Source organism: Phyllobates terribilis, unplaced genomic scaffold, assembly GCF_046119375.1.
Source record: "Phyllobates terribilis strain yellow unplaced genomic scaffold, ASM4611937v1 Scaffold_2__4_contigs__length_985480577, whole genome shotgun sequence".
NCBI classification, from domain to species: Eukaryota; Metazoa; Chordata; class Amphibia; order Anura; family Dendrobatidae; genus Phyllobates; species Phyllobates terribilis.
The window spans coordinates 41113224-41135863 of record NW_027362762.1 but is presented as its reverse complement, the minus strand read 5'-3'; the positions used below and the strand labels follow the sequence as shown (position 1 = coordinate 41135863).

The 22640-nt window shown below is 37.2% G+C and overlaps 1 protein-coding gene across 2 annotated transcripts in view; it reads right to left on the bottom strand.

Moving 5' to 3' along the window:
- Positions 1-22640, bottom strand: part of P4HA3 (prolyl 4-hydroxylase subunit alpha 3) — a 140876-nt gene that overhangs the window by 97067 nt on the left and 21169 nt on the right. For both annotated transcript variants that reach the window (XM_073661245.1, XM_073661246.1), the window contains exon 2: positions 19599-19741. In XM_073661245.1, coding sequence (XP_073517346.1) covers positions 19599-19741 — 143 coding nt within the window. The remainder of the gene's footprint in view (positions 1-19598; positions 19742-22640) is intronic.

Sequence of the window (22640 nt, the reverse complement as noted above, 5' to 3'; positions counted from 1 at the left end):
GACTCTATATAATAGATCCCTCTGCGTGTAATGACTCTATATAATAGATCCCTCTGTGTGTAATGACTCTATATAATAGATCCCTCTGCGTGTAATGACTCTATATAATAGATCTCCCTGCGTGTAATGACTCTATATAATAGATCCCTCTGCGTGTAATGACTCTATATAATAGATCCCTCTGCGTGTAATGACTCTATATAATAGATCCCTCTGTGTGTAATGACTCTATATAATAGATCACTCTGTGTGTAATGGCTCTATATAATAGATCCCTCTGTGTGTAATGGCTCTATATAATAGATCCCTCTGTGTGTAATGACTCTATATAATAGATCCCTCTGCGTGTAATGACTCTATATAATAGATCCCTCTGCGTGTAATGACTCTATATAATAGATCCCTCTGCGTGTAATGACTCTATATAATAGATCCCTCTGCGTGTAATGACTCTATATAATAGATCCCTCTGCGTGTAATGACTCTATATAATAGATAACTCTGCATGTAGTGACTCTATATAATAGATCCCTCTGCGTGTAATGACTCTATATAATAGATCACTCTGCGTGTAATGAATCTATATAATAGATCACTCTGCGTGTAATGACTTTATATAATAGATCACTCTGCGTGTAATGACTCTATATAATAGATCACTCTGCGTGTAATGACTCTATATAATAGATCCCTCTGCGTGTAATGACTCTATAATAGATCCCTCTGCGTGTAATTATTCTATATAATAGATCCCTCTGCGTGTAATGACTCTATATAATAGATCCCTCTGTGTGTAGTGACTCTATATAATAGATAACTCTGCGTGTAATGACTCTATATAATAGATCCCTCTGCGTGTAATGATTCTATATAATAGATCCCTCTGTGTGTAATGACTCTATAATAGATCCCTCTGCGTGTAATGACTGTATATAATAGATCCCTCTGTGTGTAATGACTCTATATAATAGATCCCTCTGTGTAATGACTCTATATAATAGATCCCTTTGTGTGTAATGACTCTATATAATAGATCCCTCTGTGTGTAATGACTCTATATAATTGATCCCTCTGCGTGTAGTGACTCTACATAATAGATCCCTCTGTGTGTAATGACTCTATATAATAGATCCCTCTGCGTGTAATGACTCTACATAATAGATCCCTCTGTGTGTAATGACTCTATATAATAGATCCCTCTGCGTGTAATGACTCTATATAGTAGATCCCTCTGCGTGTAATGACTCTATATAATAGATCCCTCTGCGTGTAATGACTCTATATAATAGATAACTCTGCGTGTAATGACTCTATATAATAGATCCCTCTGCGTGTAATGACTCTATATAATAGATCACTCTGCGTGTAATGACTCTATATAATAGATCCCTCTGCGTGTAATGACTCTATAATAGATCCCTCTGCGTGAAATGACTCTATATAATAGATCCCTCTGTGTGTAATGACTCTATATAATAGATAACTCTGCGTGTAATGACTCTATATAATAGATCCCTCTGCGTGTAATGATTCTATATAATAGATCCCTCTGCGTGTAATTACTCTATATAATAGATCCCTCTGTGTGTAATGACTCTATAATAGATCCCTCTGCGTGTAATGACTCTATATAATAGATCCCTCTGTGTGTAATGACTGTATATAATAGATCCCTCTGTGTAATGACTGTATATAATAGATCCCTCTGTGTAATGACTCTATATAATAGATCCCTCTGCGTGTAATGACTCTACATAATAGATCCCTCTGTGTGTAATGACTCTATATAATAGATCCCTCTGCGTGTAATGACTCTATACAATAGATTCCTCTGCGTTTAATGACTCTACATAATAGATCCCACTGCGTGTAATGACTCTATATAATAGATCCCTCTGCGTGTAATGACTCTACATAATAGATCCCTCTGCGTGTAATGACTCTATATAATAGATCCCTCTGCGTGTAATGACTTTATATAATAGATCCCTCTGCGTGTAATAACTCTATATAATAGATCCCTCTGCGTGTAATGACTCTATATAATAGATCCCTCTGCGTGTAATAACTCTATATAATAGATCCCTCTGTATGTAATGACTCTATATAATAGATCCCTCTGTGTAATGACTCTATATAATAGATCCCTCTGCGTGTAATGACTCTATATAATAGATCCCTCTGTGTGTAATGACTCTATATAATAGATCCCTCTGCGTGTAATTACTCTATATAATAGATCCCTCTGCGTGTAATGACTCTATATAATAGATCCCTCTGCGTGTAATGACTCTATATAATAGATCCCTCTGCGTGTAATGACTCTATATAATAGATCCCTCTGTGTGTAATGACTCTATATAATAGATCACTCTGTGTGTAATGGCTCTATATAATAGATCCCTCTGTGTGTAATGGCTCTATATAATAGATCCCTCTGTGTGTAATGACTCTATATAATAGATCCCTCTGCGTGTAATGACTCTATATAATAAGTCCCTCTGCGTGTAATGACTCTATATAATAGATCCCTCTGCGTGTAATGACTCTATATAATAGATCCCTCTGCGTGTAATGACTCTATATAATAGATCCCTCTGCGTGTAATGACTCTATATAATAGATCCCTCTGCGTGTAATGACTCTATATAATAGATCCCTCTGCATGTAATGACTCTATATAATAGATCCCTCTGCGTGTAATGACTCTATATAATAGATCCCTCTGCGTGTAATGACTCTATATAATAGATCACTCTGCGTGTAATGAATCTATATAATAGATCACTCTGCGTGTAATGACTTTATATAATAGATCACTCTGCGTGTAATGACTCTATATAATAGATCACTCTGCGTGTAATGACTCTATATAATAGATCACTCTGCGTGTAATGACTCTATATAATAGATCCCTCTGCGTGTAATGACTCTATAATAGATCCCTCTGCGTGTAATTATTCTATATAATAGATCCCTCTGCGTGTAATGACTCTATATAATAGATCCCTCAGTGTGTAGTGACTCTATATAATAGATAACTCTGCGTGTAATGACTCTATATAATAGATCCCTCTGCGTGTAATGATTCTATATAATAGATCCCTCTGTGTGTAATGACTCTATAATAGATCCCTCTGCGTGTAATGACTGTATATAATAGATCCCTCTGTGTGTAATGACTCTATATAATAGATCCCTCTGTGTAATGACTCTATATAATAGATCCCTTTGTGTGTAATGACTCTATATAATAGATCCCTCTGTGTGTAATGACTTTATATAATTGATCCCTCTGCGTGTAGTGACTCTACATAATAGATCCCTCTGTGTGTAATGACTCTATATAATAGATCCCTCTGCGTGTAATGACTCTACATAATAGATCCCTCTGTGTGTAATGACTCTATATAATAGATCCCTCTGCGTGTAATGACTCTATATAGTAGATCCCTCTGCGTGTAATGACTCTATATAATAGATCCCTCTGCGTGTAATGACTCTATATAATAGATAACTCTGCGTGTAATGACTCTATATAATAGATCCCTCTGTGTGTAATGACTCTATATAATAGATCACTCTGCGTGTAATGACTCTATGTAATAGATCACTCTGCGTGTAATGACTCTATATAATAAATCCCTCTGCGTGTAATGACTCTATATAATAGATCACTCTGCGTATAATGACTCTATATAATAGATCACTCTGCGTGTAATGACTCTATATAATAGATCCCTCTGCGTGTAATGACTCTATATAATAGATCACTCTGCGTGTAATGACTCTATATAATAGATCCCTCTGCGTGTAGTGACTCTATAATAGATCCCTCTGCGTGAAATGACTCTATATAATAGATCCCTCTGTGTGTAATGACTCTATATAATAGATAACTCTGCGTGTAATGACTCTATATAATAGATCCCTCTGCGTGTAATGATTCTATATAATAGATCCCTCTGCGTGTAATTACTCTATATAATAGATCCCTCTGTGTGTAATGACTCTATAATAGATCCCTCTGCGTGTAATGACTCTATATAATAGATCCCTCTGTGTGTAATGACTGTATATAATAGATCCCTCTGTGTAATGAGTGTATATAATAGATCCCTCTGTGTAATGACTCTATATAATAGATCCCTCTGCGTGTAATGACTCTACATAATAGATCCCTCTGTGTGTAATGACTCTATATAATAGATCCCTCTGCGTGTAATGACTCTATACAATAGATTCCTCTGCGTTTAATGACTCTACATAATAGATCCCACTGCGTGTAATGACTCTATATAATAGATCCCTCTGCGTGTAATGACTCTATATAATAGATCCCTCTGCGTGTAATGACTCTATATAATAGATCCATCTGCGTGTAATGACTTTATATAATAGATCCCTCTGCGTGTAATAACTCTATATAATAGATCCCTCTGCGTGTAATGACTCTATATAATAGATCCCTCTGCGTGTAATAACTCTATATAATAGATCCCTCTGTATGTAATGACTCTATATAATAGATCCCTCTGTGTAATGACTCTATATAATAGATCCCTCTGCGTGTAATGACTCTATATAATAGATCCCTCTGTGTGTAATGACTCTATATAATAGATCCCTCTGTGTGTAATTACTCTATATAATAGATCACTCTGCGTGTAATGACTCTATATAATAAGTCCCTCTGCGTGTAATGACTCTATATAATAGATCCCTCTGCGTGTAATGACTCTATATAATAGATCCCTCTGCGTGTAATGACTCTATATAATAGATCCCTCTGCGTGTAATGACTCTATATAATAGATCCCTCTGCGTGTAATGACTCTATATAATAGATTCCTCTGCATGTAATGACTCTATATAATAGATCCCTCTGCGTGTAATGACTCTATATAATAGATAACTCTGCATGTAATGACTCTATATAATAGATCCCTCTGCGTGTAATGACTCTATATAATAGATCACTCTGCGTGTAATGACTCTATATAATAGATCACTCTGCGTGTAATGACTCTATATAATAGATCACTCTGCGTGTAATGACTCTATATAATAGATCACTCTGCGTGTAATGACTCTATATAATAGATCACTCTGCGTGTAATGACTCTATATAATAGATCCCTCTGCGTGTAATGACTCCATATAATAGATCACTCTGCGTGTAATGACTCTATATAATAGATCCCTCTGCGTGTAATGACTCTATAATAGATCCCTCTGCGTGTAATTAATCTATATAATAGATCCCTCTGCGTGTAATGACTCTATATAATAGATCCCTCTGTGTGTAATGACTCTATATAATAGATAACTCTGCGTGTAATGACTCTATATAATAGATCCCTCTGCGTGTAATGATTCTATATAATAGATCCCTCTGTGTGTAATGACTCTATATAATAGATCCCTCTGTGTGTAATGACTCTATAATAGATCCCTCTGCGTGTAATGACTGTATATAATAGATCCCTCTGTGTGTAATGACTCTATATAATAGATAACTCTGCGTGTAATGACTCTATATAATAGATCCCTCTGCGTGTAATGATTCTATATAATAGATCCCTCTGCGTGTAATTACTCTATATAATAGATCCCTCTGTGTGTAATGACTCTATAATAGATCCCTCTGCGTGTAATAACTCTATATAATAGATCCCTCTGTGTGTAATGACTGTATATAATAGATCCCTCTGTGTAATGACTGTATATAATAGATCCCTCTGTGTAATGACTCTATATAATAGATCCCTCTGCGTGTAATGACTCTACATAATAGATCCCTCTGTGTGTAATGACTCTATATAATAGATCCCTCTGCGTGTAATGACTCTATACAATAGATCCCTCTGCGTTTAATGACTCTACATAATAGATCCCACTGCGTGTAATGACTCTATATAATAGATCCCTCTGCGTGTAATGACTCTATATAATAGATCCCTCTGCGTGTAATGACTCTATATAATAGATCCCTCTGCGTGTAGTGACTCTATATAATAGATCCCTCTGCGTGTAATGATTCTATATAATAGATCCCTCTGCGTGTAATGACTCTATATAATAGATCCCTCTGCGTGTAATGATTCTATATAATAGATCCCTCTGCGTGTAATGACTCTATATAATAGATCCCTCTGCGTGTAATGACTATATAATAGATCCCTCTGCGTGTAATGATTCTATATAATAGATCCATCTGCTTGTAATGACTCTATATAATAGATCCCTCTGCGTGTAATGACTCTATAATAGATCCCTCTGCGTGTAATGATTCTATATAATAGATCCCTCTGCGTGTAATGACTCTATATAATAGATCCCTCTGTGTGTAATGACTCTATAATAGATCCCTCTGTGTGTAATGACTCTATATAATAGATCCCTCTGTGTGTAATGACTCTATATAATAGATCCCTCTGTGTGTAATGACTCTATATAATAGATCCCTCTGCGTGTAATGACTCTATATAATAGATCCCTCTGCGTGTAATAACTCTATATAATAGATCCCTCTGCGTGTAATAACTCTATATAATAGATCCCTCTGTATGTAATGACCCTATATAATAGATCCCTCTGTGTAATGACTCTATATAATAGATCCCTCTGCGTGTAATGACTCTATATAATAGATCCCTCTGCGTGTAATGACTCTATATAATAGATCACTCTGCGTGTAATGACTCTATATAATAGATCACTCTGCGTGTAATGACTCTATATAATAGATCACTCTGCGTGTAATGACTCTATATAATAGATCACTCTGCGTGTAATGACTCTATATAATAGATCACTATGCGTGTAATGACTCTATATAATAGATCACTCTGCGTGTAATGACTCTATATAATAGATCACTCTGCGTGTAATGACTCTATATAATAGATCCCTCTGCGTGTAATGACGCCATATAATAGATCACTCTGCGTGTAATGACTCTATATAATAGATCCCTCTGCGTGTAATGACTCTATAATAGATCCCTCTGCGTGTAATTATTCTATATAATAGATCCCTCTGCGTGTAATGACTCTATATAATAGATCCTTTTTTGTGTAATGACTCTATATAATAGATAACTCTGCGTGTAATGACTCTATATAATAGATCCCTCTGCGTGTAATGATTCTATATAATAGATCCCTCTGTGTGTAATGACTCTATATAATAGATCCCTCTGTGTGTAATGACTCTATAATAGATCCCTCTGCGTGTAATGACTGTATATAATAGATCCCTCTGTGTGTAATGACTCTATATAATAGATAACTCTGCGTGTAATGACTCTATATAATAGATCCCTCTGCGTGTAATGATTCTATATAATAGATCCCTCTGCGTGTAATTACTCTATATAATAGATCCCTCTGTGTGTAATGACTCTATAATAGATCCCTCTGCGTGTAATGACTCTATATAATAGATCCCTCTGTGTGTAATGACTGTATATAATAGATCCCTCTGTGTCATGACTGTATATAATAGATCCCTCTGTGTAATGACTGTATATAATAGATCCCTCTGCGTGTAATGACTCTACATAATAGATCCCTCTGTGTGTAATGACTCTACATAATAGATCCCTCTGCGTGTAATGACTCTATACAATAGATCCCTCTGCGTTTAATGACTCTACATAATAGATCCCACTGCGTGTAATGACTCTATATAATAGATCCCTCTGCGTGTAATGACTCTATATAATAGATCCCTCTGCGTGTAATGACTCTATATAATAGATCCCTCTGCGTGTAATGACTCTATATAATAGATCCCTCTGTGTGTAATGATTCTATATAATAGATCCCTCTGCGTGTAATGACTCTATATAATAGATCCCTCTGCGTGTAATGATTCTATATAATAGATCCCTCTGCGTGTAATGACTCTATATAATAGATCCCTCTGCGTGTAATGACTATATAATAGATCCCTCTGCGTGTAATGATTCTATATAATAGATCCATCTGCTTGTAATGACTCTATATAATAGATCCCTCTGCGTGTAATGACTCTATAATAGATCCCTCTGCGTGTAATGATTCTATATAATAGATCCCTCTGCGTGTAATGACTCTATATAATAGATCCCTCTGTGTGTAATGACTCTATAATAGATCCCTGTGTGTGTAATGACTCTATATAATAGATCCCTCTGTGTGTAATGACTCTATATAATAGATCCCTCTGTGTGTAATGACTCTATATAATAGATCCCTCTGCGTGTAATGACTCTATATAATAGATCCCTCTGCGTGTAATAACTCTATATAATAGATCCCTCTGTATGTAATGACCCTATATAATAGATCCCTCTGTGTAATGACTCTATATAATAGATCCCTCTGCGTGTAATGACTCTATATAATAGATCCCTCTGTGTGTAATGACTCTATATAATAGATCCCTCTGCATGTAATGACTCTATATAATAGATCCCTCTGTGTAATGACTCTTTATAATAGATCCCTCTGCGTGTAATGACTCTATATAATAGATCCCTCTGTGTGTAATGACTCTATATAATAGATCCCTCTGCGTGTAATGACTCTATATAATAGATCCCTCTGCGTGTAATGACTCTATATAATAGATCCCTCTGTGTGTAATGACTCTATATAATAGATCACTCTGTGTGTAATGGCTCTATATATTAGATCCCTCTGTGTGTAATGGCTCTATATAATAGATCCCTCTGTGTGTAATGACTCTATATAATAGATCCCTCTGCGTGTAATGACTCTATATGATAAGTCCCTCTGCGTGTAATGACTCTATATAATAGATCCCTCTGCGTGTAATGACTCTATATAATAGATCCCTCTGCGTGTAATGACTCTATATAATTGATCCCTCTGCGTGTAATGACTCTATATAATAGATCCCTCTGCGTGTAATGACTCTATATAATAGATCCCTCTGCGTGTAATGACTCTATATAATAGATCCCTCTGCGTGTAATGACTCTATATAATAGATAACTCTGCGTGTAATGACTCTATATAATAGATCCCTCTGCGTGTAATGACTCTATATAATAGATCACTCTGCGTGTAATGACTCTATATAATAGATCACTCTGCGTGTAATGACTCTATATAATAGATCACTCTGCGTGTAATGACTCTATATAATAGATCACTCTGCGTGTAATGACTCTATATAATAGATCACTCTGCGTGTAATGACTCTATATAATAGATCCCTCTGCGTGTAATGACTCTATATAATAGATCACTCTGCGTGTAATGACTCTATATAATAGATCCCTCTGCGTGTAATGACTCTATAATAGATCCCTCTGCGTGTAATTATTCTATATAATAGATCCCTCTGCGTGTAATGACTCTATATAATAGATCCCTCTGTGTGTAATGACTCTATATAATAGATAACTCTACGTGTAATGACTCTATATAATAGATCCCTCTGCGTGTAATGATTCTATATAATAGATCCCTCTGTGTGTAATGACTCTATATAATAGATCCCTCTGTGTGTAATGACTCTATAATAGATCCCTCTGCGTGTAATGACTGTATATAATAGATCCCTCTGTGTGTAATGACTCTATATAATAGATCCCTCTGTGTAATGACTCTATATAATAGATCTCTCTGTGTGTAATGACTCTATATAATAGATCCCTCTGTGTGTAATGACTCTATATAATAGATCCCTCTGCGTGTAATGACTCTATATAATAGATCCCTCTGCGTGTAATGACTCTATATAATAGATCCCTCTGTGTGTAATGACTCTATATAATAGATCCCTCTGCATGTAATGACTCTATATAATAGATCCCTCTGTGTAATGACTCTTTATAATAGATCCCTCTGCGTGTAATGACTCTATATAATAGATCCCTCTGTGTGTAATGACTCTATATAATAGATCCCTCTGCTTGTAATGACTCTATATAATAGATCCCTCTGCGTGTAATGACTCTATATAATAGATCCCTCTGTGTGTAATGACTCTATATAATAGATCACTCTGTGTGTAATGGCTCTATATATTAGATCCCTCTGTGTGTAATGGCTCTATATAATAGATCCCTCTGTGTGTAATGGCTCTATATAATAGATCCCTCTGTGTGTAATGACTCTATATAATAGATCCCTCTGCGTGTAATGACTCTATATGATAAGTCCCTCTGCGTGTAATGACTCTATATAATAGATCCCTCTGCGTGTAATGACTCTATATAATAGATCCCTCTGCGTGTAATGACTCTATATAATTGATCCCTCTGCGTGTAATGACTCTATATAATAGATCCCTCTGCGTGTAATGACTCTATATAATAGATCCCTCTGCGTGTAATGACTCTATATAATAGATCCCTCTGCGTGTAATGACTCTATATAATAGATAACTCTGCGTGTAATGACTCTATATAATAGATCCCTCTGCGTGTAATGACTCTATATAATAGATCCCTCTGCGTGTAATGACTCTATATAATAGATAACTCTGCATGTAATGACTCTATATAATAGATCCCTCTGCGTGTAATGACTCTATATAATAGATCACTCTGCGTGTAATGACTCTATATAATAGATCACTCTGCGTGTAATGACTCTATATAATAGATCACTCTGCGTGTAATGACTCTATATAATAGATCACTCTGCGTGTAATGACTCTATATAATAGATCACTCTGCGTGTAATGACTCTATATAATAGATCCCTCTGCGTGTAATGACTCCATATAATAGATCACTCTGCGTGTAATGACTCTATATAATAGATCCCTCTGCGTGTAATGACTCTATAATAGATCCCTCTGCGTGTAATTAATCTATATAATAGATCCCTCTGCGTGTAATGACTCTATATAATAGATCCCTCTGTGTGTAATGACTCTATATAATAGATAACTCTGCGTGTAATGACTCTATATAATAGATCCCTCTGCGTGTAATGATTCTATATAATAGATCCCTCTGTGTGTAATGACTCTATATAATAGATCCCTCTGTGTGTAATGACTCTATAATAGATCCCTCTGCGTGTAATGACTGTATATAATAGATCCCTCTGTGTGTAATGACTCTATATAATAGATAACTCTGCGTGTAATGACTCTATATAATAGATCCCTCTGCGTGTAATGATTCTATATAATAGATCCCTCTGCGTGTAATTACTCTATATAATAGATCCCTCTGTGTGTAATGACTCTATAATAGATCCCTCTTCGTGTAATAACTCTATATAATAGATCCCTCTGTGTGTAATGACTGTATATAATAGATCCCTCTGTGTAATGACTGTATATAATAGATCCCTCTGTGTAATGACTCTATATAATAGATCCCTCTGCGTGTAATGACTCTACATAATAGATCCCTCTGTGTGTAATGACTCTATATAATAGATCCCTCTGCGTGTAATGACTCTATACAATAGATCCCTCTGCGTTTAATGACTCTACATAATAGATCCCACTGCGTGTAATGACTCTATATAATAGATCCCTCTGCGTGTAATGACTCTATATAATAGATCCCTCTGCGTGTAATGACTCTATATAATAGATCCCTCTGCGTGTAATGACTCTATATAATAGATCCCTCTGCGTGTAATGATTCTATATAATAGATCCCTCTGCGTGTAATGACTCTATATAATAGATCCCTCTGCGTGTAATGATTCTATATAATAGATCCCTCTGCGTGTAATGACTCTATATAATAGATCCCTCTGCGTGTAATGACTATATAATAGATCCCTCTGCGTGTAATGATTCTATATAATAGATCCATCTGCTTGTAATGACTCTATATAATAGATCCCTCTGCGTGTAATGACTCTATAATAGATCCCTCTGCGTGTAATGATTCTATATAATAGATCCCTCTGCGTGTAATGACTCTATATAATAGATCCCTCTGTGTGTAATGACTCTATAATAGATCCCTCTGTGTGTAATGACTCTATATAATAGATCCCTCTGTGTGTAATGACTCTATATAATAGATCCCTCTGTGTGTAATGACTCTATATAATAGATCCCTCTGCGTGTAATGACTCTATATAATAGATCCCTCTGCGTGTAATAACTCTATATAATAGATCCCTCTGCGTGTAATAACTCTATATAATAGATCCCTCTGTATGTAATGACCCTATATAATAGATCCCTCTGTGTAATGACTCTATATAATAGATCCCTCTGCGTGTAATGACTCTATATAATAGATCCCTCTGCGTGTAATGACTCTATATAATAGATCACTCTGCGTGTAATGACTCTATATAATAGATCACTCTGCGTGTAATGACTCTATATAATAGATCACTCTGCGTGTAATGACTCTATATAATAGATCACTCTGCGTGTAATGACTCTATATAATAGATCACTATGCGTGTAATGACTCTATATAATAGATCACTCTGCGTGTAATGACTCTATATAATAGATCACTCTGCGTGTAATGACTCTATATAATAGATCCCTCTGCGTGTAATGACGCCATATAATAGATCACTCTGCGTGTAATGACTCTATATAATAGATCCCTCTGCGTGTAATGACTCTATAATAGATCCCTCTGCGTGTAATTATTCTATATAATAGATCCCTCTGCGTGTAATGACTCTATATAATAGATCCTTTTTTGTGTAATGACTCTATATAATAGATAACTCTGCGTGTAATGACTCTATATAATAGATCCCTCTGCGTGTAATGATTCTATATAATAGATCCCTCTGTGTGTAATGACTCTATATAATAGATCCCTCTGTGTGTAATGACTCTATAATAGATCCCTCTGCGTGTAATGACTGTATATAATAGATCCCTCTGTGTGTAATGACTCTATATAATAGATCCCTCTGTGTGTAATGACTCTATAATAGATCCCTCTGCGTGTAATGACTGTATATAATAGATCCCTCTGCGTGTAATGACTCTATATAATAGATCCCTCTGTGTGTAATGACTCTATATAATAGATCCCTCTGTGTGTAATGACTCTATAATAGATCCCTCTGCGTGTAATGACTGTATATAATAGATCCCTCTGTGTGTAATGACTCTATATAATAGATCCCTCTGTGTGTAATGACTCTATAATAGATCCCTCTGCGTGTAATGACTGTATATAATAGATCCCTCTGCGTGTAATGACTCTATACAATAGATCCCTCTGCGTTTAATGACTCTACATAATAGATCCCACTGCGTGTAATGACTCTATATAATAGATCCCTCTGCGTGTAATGACTCTATATAATAGATCCCTCTGCGTGTAATGACTCTATATAATAGATCCCTCTGCGTGTAATGATTCTATATAATAGATCCCTCTGTGTGTAATGATTCTATATAATAGATCCCTCTGCGTGTAATGACTCTATATAATAGATCCCTCTGCGTGTAATGATTCTATATAATAGATCCCTCTGCGTGTAATGACTCTATATAATAGATCCCTCTGCGTGTAATGACTATATAATAGATCCCTCTGCGTGTAATGATTCTATATAATAGATCCATCTGCTTGTAATGACTCTATATAATAGATCCCTCTGCGTGTAATGACTCTATAATAGATCCCTCTGCGTGTAATGATTCTATATAATAGATCCCTCTGCGTGTAATGACTCTATATAATAGATCCCTCTGTGTGTAATGACTCTATAATAGATCCCTGTGTGTGTAATGACTCTATATAATAGATCCCTCTGTGTGTAATGACTCTATATAATAGATCCCTCTGTGTGTAATGACTCTATATAATAGATCCCTCTGCGTGTAATGACTCTATATAATAGATCCCTCTGCGTGTAATAACTCTATATAATAGATCCCTCTGTATGTAATGACCGTATATAATAGATCCCTCTGTGTAATGACTCTATATAATAGATCCCTCTGCGTGTAATGACTCTATATAATAGATCCCTCTGTGTGTAATGACTCTATATAATAGATCCCTCTGCATGTAATGACTCTATATAATAGATCCCTCTGTGTAATGACTCTTTATAATAGATCCCTCTGCGTGTAATGACTCTATATAATAGATCCCTCTGTGTGTAATGACTCTATATAATAGATCCCTCTGCGTGTAATGACTCTATATAATAGATCCCTCTGCGTGTAATGACTCTATATAATAGATCCCTCTGTGTGTAATGACTCTATATAATAGATCACTCTGTGTGTAATGGCTCTATATATTAGATCCCTCTGTGTGTAATGGCTCTATATAATAGATCCCTCTGTGTGTAATGACTCTATATAATAGATCCCTCTGCGTGTAATGACTCTATATGATAAGTCCCTCTGCGTGTAATGACTCTATATAATAGATCCCTCTGCGTGTAATGACTCTATATAATAGATCCCTCTGCGTGTAATGACTCTATATAATTGATCCCTCTGCGTGTAATGACTCTATATAATAGATCCCTCTGCGTGTAATGACTCTATATAAAAGATCCCTCTGCGTGTAATGACTCTATATAATAGATCCCTCTGCGTGTAATGACTCTATATAATAGATAACTCTGCGTGTAATGACTCTATATAATAGATCCCTCTGCGTGTAATGACTCTATATAATAGATCACTCTGCGTGTAATGACTCTATATAATAGATCACTCTGCGTGTAATGACTCTATATAATAGATCACTCTGCGTGTAATGACTCTATATAATAGATCACTCTGCGTGTAATGACTCTATATAATAGATCACTCTGCGTGTAATGACTCTATATAATAGATCCCTCTGCGTGTAATGACTCTATATAATAGATCACTCTGCGTGTAATGACTCTATATAATAGATCCCTCTGCGTGTAATGACTCTATAATAGATCCCTCTGCGTGTAATTATTCTATATAATAGATCCCTCTGCGTGTAATGACTCTATATAATAGATCCCTCTGTGTGTAATGACTCTATATAATAGATAACTCTACGTGTAATGACTCTATATAATAGATCCCTCTGCGTGTAATGATTCTATATAATAGATCCCTCTGTGTGTAATGACTCTATATAATAGATCCCTCTGTGTGTAATGACTCTATAATAGATCCCTCTGCGTGTAATGACTGTATATAATAGATCCCTCTGTGTGTAATGACTCTATATAATAGATCCCTCTGTGTAATGACTCTATATAATAGATCTCTCTGTGTGTAATGACTCTATATAATAGATCCCTCTGTGTGTAATGACTCTATATAATAGATCCCTCTGCGTGTAATGACTCTACATAATAGATCCCTCTGTGTGTAATGACTCTATATAATAGATCCCTCTGCGTGTAATGACTCTACATAATAGATCCCTCTGTGTGTAATGACTCTATATAATAGATCCCTCTGCGTGTAATGACTCTATATAATAGATCCCTCTGCGTGTAATGACTCTACATAATAGATCCCACTGCGTGTAATGACTCTATATAATAGATCCCTCTGCGTGTAATGACTCTATATAATAGATCCCTCTGCGTGTAATGACTCTATATAATAGATCCCTCTGCGTGTAATAACTCTATATAATAGATCCCTCTGCGTGTAATGACTCTATATAATAGATCCCTCTGCGTGTAATGACTCTATATAATAGATCCCTCTGCGTGTAATGATTCTATATAATAAATCCCTCTGCGTGTAATGACTCTATATAATAGATCCCTCTGCGTGTAATGACTATATAATAGATCCCTCTGCGTGTAATGATTCTATATAATAGATCCCTCTGCGTGTAATGACTATATAATAGATCCCTCTGCGTGTAATGATTCTATATAATAGATCCCTCTGCGTGTAATGACTCTATATAATAGATCCCTCTGCGTGTAATGACTCTATAATAGATCCCTCTGCGTGTAATGATTCTATATAATAGATCCCTCTGCGTGTAATGACTCTATATAATAGATCCCTCTGTGTGTAATGACTCTATAATAGATCTCTCTGTGTGTAATGACTCTATATAATAGATCCCTCTGTGTGTAATGACTCTATATAGTAGATCCCTCTGTGTGTAATGACTCTATATAATAGATCCCTCTGTGTGTAATGACTCTATATAATAGATCCCTCTGTGTGTAATGACTCTATATAATAGATCCCTCTGTGTGTAATGACTCTATATAATAGATCCCTCTGTGTGTAATGACTCTATATAATAGATCGCTCTGCGTGTAATGACTCTATATAATAGATCCCTCTGCGTGTAATGACTCTATATAATAGATCCCTCTGCGTGTAATGACTATATAATAGATCCCTCTGCGTGTAATGACTCTATATAATAGATCCCTCTGCGTGTAATGACTCTATATAATAGATCCCTCTGTGTAATGACTCTATATAATAGATCCCTCTGTGTAATGACTCTATATAATAGATCCCTCTGCGTGTAATGACTATATAATAGATCCCTCTGCGTGTAATGACTCTATATAATAGATCCCTCTGTGTGTAATGACTCTATATAATAGATCCCTCTGTGTAATGACTCTATATAATAGATCCCTCTGTGTAATGACTCTATATAATAGATCCCTCTGCGTGTAATGACTCTATATAATAGATCCCTCTGTGTGTAATGACTCTATATAATATATCCATCTGCGTGTAATGACTCTATATAATAGATCCCTCTGCGTGTAATGACTCTATATAATAGATCCCTCTGCGTGTAATGACTCTATATAATAGATCCCTCTGCGTGTAATGACTCTATATAATAGATCCCTCTGCGTGTAATGATTCTATATAATAGATCCCTCTGCGCGTAATGACTCTATATAATAGATCCCTCTGCGTGTAATGATTCTATATAATAGTTCCCTCTGCGTGTAATGATTCTATATAATAGATCCCTCTGCGTGTAATGACTCTATAATAGATCCCTCTCCGTGTAATGACTCTATATAATAGATCCCTCTGCGTGTAATGACTCTATATAATAGATCCCTCTGCGTGTAATGACTCTATATAATAGATCCCTCTGCGTGTAATGACTCTATATGATAGATCCCTATATGTGTAATGACTCTATATAATATATCTCTCTGTGTGTAATGACTCTATATAATAGATCCCTCTGTGTAATGACTCTATATAATAGATCCCTCTGCGTGTAATGACTCTATATAATAGATCCCTCTGTGTGTAATGACTCTATATAATAGATCCCTCTGTGTGTAATGACTCTATATAATAGATCCCTCTGTGTGTAATGACTCTAAATAATAGATCTCTCTGTTTGTAATGACTCTATATAATAGATCCCTCTGTGTGTAATGACTCTATATAATAGATCGTTCTGTGTGTAATGACTATATAATAGATCCCTCTGTGTGTAATGATTCTATATAATAGATCCCTCTGTGTGTAATGACTCTATATAATAGATCCCTCTGCGTGTAATGACTCTATATAATAGATCCCTCTGCGTGTAATGACTCTATATAATAGATCCCTCTGCGTGTAATGACTCTATATAATAGATCCCTCTGCGTGTAATGATTCTATATAATAGATCCCTCTGCGTGTAATGACTCTATATAATAGATCCCTCTGCGTGTACTGACTCTATATAATAGATCCCTCTGCGTGTAATGACTCTATATAATAGATCCCTCTGCGTGTAATGATTCTATATAATAGATCCCTCTGCGTGTAATGACTCTATATAATAGATCCCTCTGCGTGTAATGATTCTATATAATAGATCCCTCTGCGTGTAATGATTCTATATAATAGATCCCTCTGCGTGTAATGACTCTATAATAGATCCCTCTGCGTGTAATGACTCTATATAAAAATCCCTCTGCGTGTAATGACTCTATATAATAGATCCCTCTGCGTGTAATGACTCTATATAATAGATCCCTCTGCGTGTAATGACTCTATATAATAGATCCCTCTGTGTGTAATGACTCTATATAATAGATCTCTCTGTGTGTAATGACTCTATATAATAGATCCCTCTGTGTAATGACTCTATATAATAGATCCCTCTGCGTGTAATGACTCTATATAATAGATCCCTCTGTGTGTAATGACTCTATATAATAGATCCCTCTGTGTGTAATGACTCTATATAATAGATCCCTCTGTGTGTAATGACTCTAAATAATAGATCTCTCTGTTTGTAATGACTCTATATAATAGATCCCTCTGTGTGTAATGACTCTATATAATAGATCGTTCTGTGTGTAATGACTCTATATAATAGATCCCTCTGTGTGTAATGACTCTATATAATAGATCCCTCTGTGTGTAATGACTCTATATAATAGATCTCTCTGCGTGTAATGACTCTATATAATAGATCCGTCTGTGTGTAATGACGCTATATAATAGATCCCTCTGTGTGTAATGACTCTATATAATAGATCCCTCTGCGTGTAATGACTCTATATAATAGATCCCTCTGCGTGTAATGACTCTATATAATAGATCCCTCTGTGTGTAATGACTCTATATAATAGATCCCTCTGTGTAATGACTCTATATAATAGATCCCTCTGTGTGTAATGACTCTATATAATAGATCCCTCTGTGTGTAATGACTCTATATAATAGATCCCTCTGTGTGTAATGACTCTATATAATAGATCCCTCTGTGTGTAATGACTCTATATAATAGATCCCTCTGTGTGTAATGACTATATATAATAGATCCCTCTGTCTGTAATGACTCTATATAATAGATCCCTCTGTGTGTAATGATTCTATATAATAGATCCCTCTGTGTGTAATGACTAAATAATAGATCCCTCTGTGTGTAATGACTCTATATAATAGATCCCTCTGTGTGTAATGACTCTATATAATGGATCCCTCTGTGTGTAATGACTCTATATAATAGATCCCTCTGTGTGTAATGACTCTATATAATAGATCGCTCTGTGTGTAATGATTCTATATAATATAGGAGGTTCACGTTTTGTATTGAAGAACTGAAATAAATTAACTTTTTGATGATATTCTAATTTAGTGAGATGCACCTGTATTTCCCTCACAATACCACCACTCATTGACCAAATAAGACTGCCATATCTTACTCAAATAATACCTTCATACCGTATCTACATTAAAATAAGAACTATTTTCTATCATTCCCGCATGATACTATTGTGTAATTTCCATAAAAAATATTAACGATTAATGCTGAAATCTAACCTTTTCTTGGGTGTAAATAATACTGCCATATAGTGCTGACATTCTGAACGCTAATATTGAACCAATGAACAGATTGATGGTAAAGTCCCAGGTGGTCCGGAGCAGTGAAAGTTTATATGTTTCACTCTCTGAATACCCCCCCTCCCCGATCTGATATTGGTGACCTATAAAAGTCGCGAACAACCCGTTAAAGGGGATGTCTGCGTCATGTCGTTATGACCCCGCGCATCTCGGCAGGAATGTGCAGTTGTAACGTCACCACTGATGCAGGCGCGTGCAGCCGTGGACAAACCCTTTAATTGGATCCTTCATTTTTATACTATTTTATTCTGTCCTAGTCCTGTTCACACAGCTGCAATTTGCTACAGTGTCTCAGCCTTCGTCACCTCTGATGTTCTCGTCGATCTCCGCACTATGGACCACGTTCATCCATTCGGACTGCAGCCTCTTCAGCAGGGTGAATGCAAAAATCGGGTCCGACACTGGGGTCCCCGCCGTATGATGGAGGGTCTTCACTTTATCGTAGAACCTGCACGACAACGTATGGATTGTATATAGGACATTGTGATGTCATCAGAGTGATCGGCTCATGGTTGCCAGCTGTCCTGGATTTCCAATCACTCCTGGGCTGAGAGGGGTGTAGTTTATGCAAACCCTGGGTGGGCTGGTAACATTCCCAGGAGTGATGGATTCAGGAAGACTTAAACATGCCCAAAAATGCTGGGCATGCACGCTTGCCTATAACGTGGATTTTTCCCCCTGGTGTAAATGCCGCTGTTCTCCTGAATCCGGAGATGTTTTTCTTTTGTTCCTACGCCTTTCCGTTCATGAGATATGACCCCTTCTTCCCTGTATATAAATCTAGCCTTGTTAGCCAAGTGGGTGTGATCATCAATGTTTCTTCTTGAGAACCACACCCAGTTGGCTAAAAGGGGTAGATTTATTAACAGAAATGAGAAGGCGATATCTCAGGAACAGAAAGGCGCAGAAAGAAAATAAAAACATCGCCGGATTCAGAAGAAGAGCGGCATTTACACCGGGCAACAAAACTACATGTTTATGGCAAGTGACGGGTTCTCTTTAAGGTTGATGTGGACTTAGACAACAGTTTAACCCCTCAGTCATTTATAATTTCTGTACTTTGCTTTTTCCCTCCTCTTCTTCATAGTGAATTTCTTTTTTCTATATTTAGATTTGTGTTTTTTTGCAGGACGAGTTGTACTTTTAAGTGACACCATTCATTTAATTCCTTTTTTACCAAATAATGTCCTGAAAAAGGGGAAAAAAATCTAAATGGGATGAAATAATAATATTAGTAATAATAATAATTAATAATAATAAAAACACAATCCCTCCATGGTTTTTTGGGTTTTGTTTTTAAAACGTGAGATAAAAATGAGCTGGTAACATCATTCTCCGGGTCAGTACGATTACGGCGATAGCAAACACAAATAGCTTTTCTTTATATTTCATTGTATTTGAAAAATTCAGAACTTTAAAAAAAAAGTTTTGTCATTTTCTGTGACTCATAACTGTTTATTTTTTTTTTTTGGGGGGGGGTAACAACAACAAAAAACTACTTTAATTCTAGTATTTTTTTGTTACTTTTTATTTCTTTTTGCCATTTACCATACAAGTTAAACAATTTTACACTTTTTGAAAAATCTGACATTTACTCAAAAATTCTTATTATTTTTTTTACATTTTGGAACTGAGAAAATGGGGGGTGATTTGAACTTTTTGTTTGTTTAACAGTGTTTTTGTCACATTTTTAATTTTTTTTTTAACTTCTTAGTTCCCTAGGGTAATTTATGTTTTTTTTTTTTTTTTTTTTTTTTACTGCAGCACCTACCATGGAAACTTCATCTGCACCCCTGGGGGATAGGGGATAAGGGTGGTCAAATATACGCCCCATCCCCCTTCCCCTGCAGATCTGTCAGTGGCATCTGAGTGGTTAAACTCTGCAGGTGCCAGCTCCTGCTCTCTGCCGCTCCATTCACATAAGGGTCCTCCGTTCTTGTGATCGGTGGGGTCCCAGCAGTTGGACCCCCACAGAGAACATATGTAGCACCCTGGGGATTCGGCTGCTACAGGGGTATTGCACCTCAGCCAGAGGTGTGATATTCCACTCCCGGGTAAGGATGGAGTGTGGAACTGAGCTCAGTAAGCTGCATGCACTACACACATCCCATTTCCGAGGAACAGACCAACGGTACTCCCACTTAGAAATGTGCAGGTACGACAGAGTCTGTTCCTGGCTGGAGTGGGAGGGGGGTGGTACATCCCAGTAGTGTAGGGGCAGATAGGGGGAGCAGCCTGGGTAAAGTTAGGAGCTCATTGGGTGCTGGTCACCTGAGCTCACACATAGAGGGAGTATTTAAGGTGGGCACCATCTAAGATCAGGGTCAGTTAGTCAGTCAGTCAGCCACAGTCAGGCAGTCTGTGAGTCTTTGCAGTGGAGGAAAGCAGAAGAGCAGAGCAGCCCCAGGCCCAGAGTGAGAGAAGAGAGAACGAAGGACCCAGAGGGGGAGAAAGAAGGAACTCTGAGAGCCCAAATACAATCACAGGGTGAAGAGTTGGCAACAGGGTACCGGATCCCAAACTGGTGGGGGCTACAGCATACCTCAGCCAGAGACCGGAGGCCGTGGGCAGCATCTGCCACGGCCACCCACCAAATCCACCCGGAAGGCAGACCACGCGTAGGGTCAGGGAACCCAGAGTCAAGGGTTACCAACAGAAGGCCCGAGGGAGCCGGACATAGGTGGATCCCTGGTGGGGAAGGCCAGAGACGAGGACAGGACAGAACGGGAGCTCAGAACCACGCTTCAGAACTATTTGGGGGTTGGCCGAGTCCAGGACCTGGTGGACGCAGCACGGCTCGGGTGGTCACTCAAGGCCGGAGTGACCGGAACATCTGCAGTAAGTAAAGAACCCTGAACTGCACAACCCGACTCTGACTCTCATTACCATCATCCCTGCACTTCCACAACCACCATCCTCTGCACCTGACCCCCTGAGGCTATACCCCTCCCGTTGGGGGTTATACTACCTAAGCTGCACAAACACCATCAGCCTCAGCGGACCCTGCTGCAGCGGCGGCCGTAGTGACCGCAATTCAACGGGTGGCGTAGTCGACATAAAGAACTTTAGTAACATCAGTAAGGACTGCCACACACTGAGCTTGACACCCTGGGCACGGACCGGGTCACAGCCACTCGGAGACTACAACCCCCATCTGATCCGGCTCCGGGTATTCCCCTAAAGAATATGGCCCAGGGGGTGCGTCAACTTTGGCGTAGTCGGCAGGATTACGTGCCCGCAACAACCGGGTACTGCGTGCCTGAAGAAAAGTACATCGTTACCTTAAAAAGAAGTCTCCTGCCGGTTCCGGAGGGTCCCCGCCATCGGGCCCCATCACAGGTCGTTTC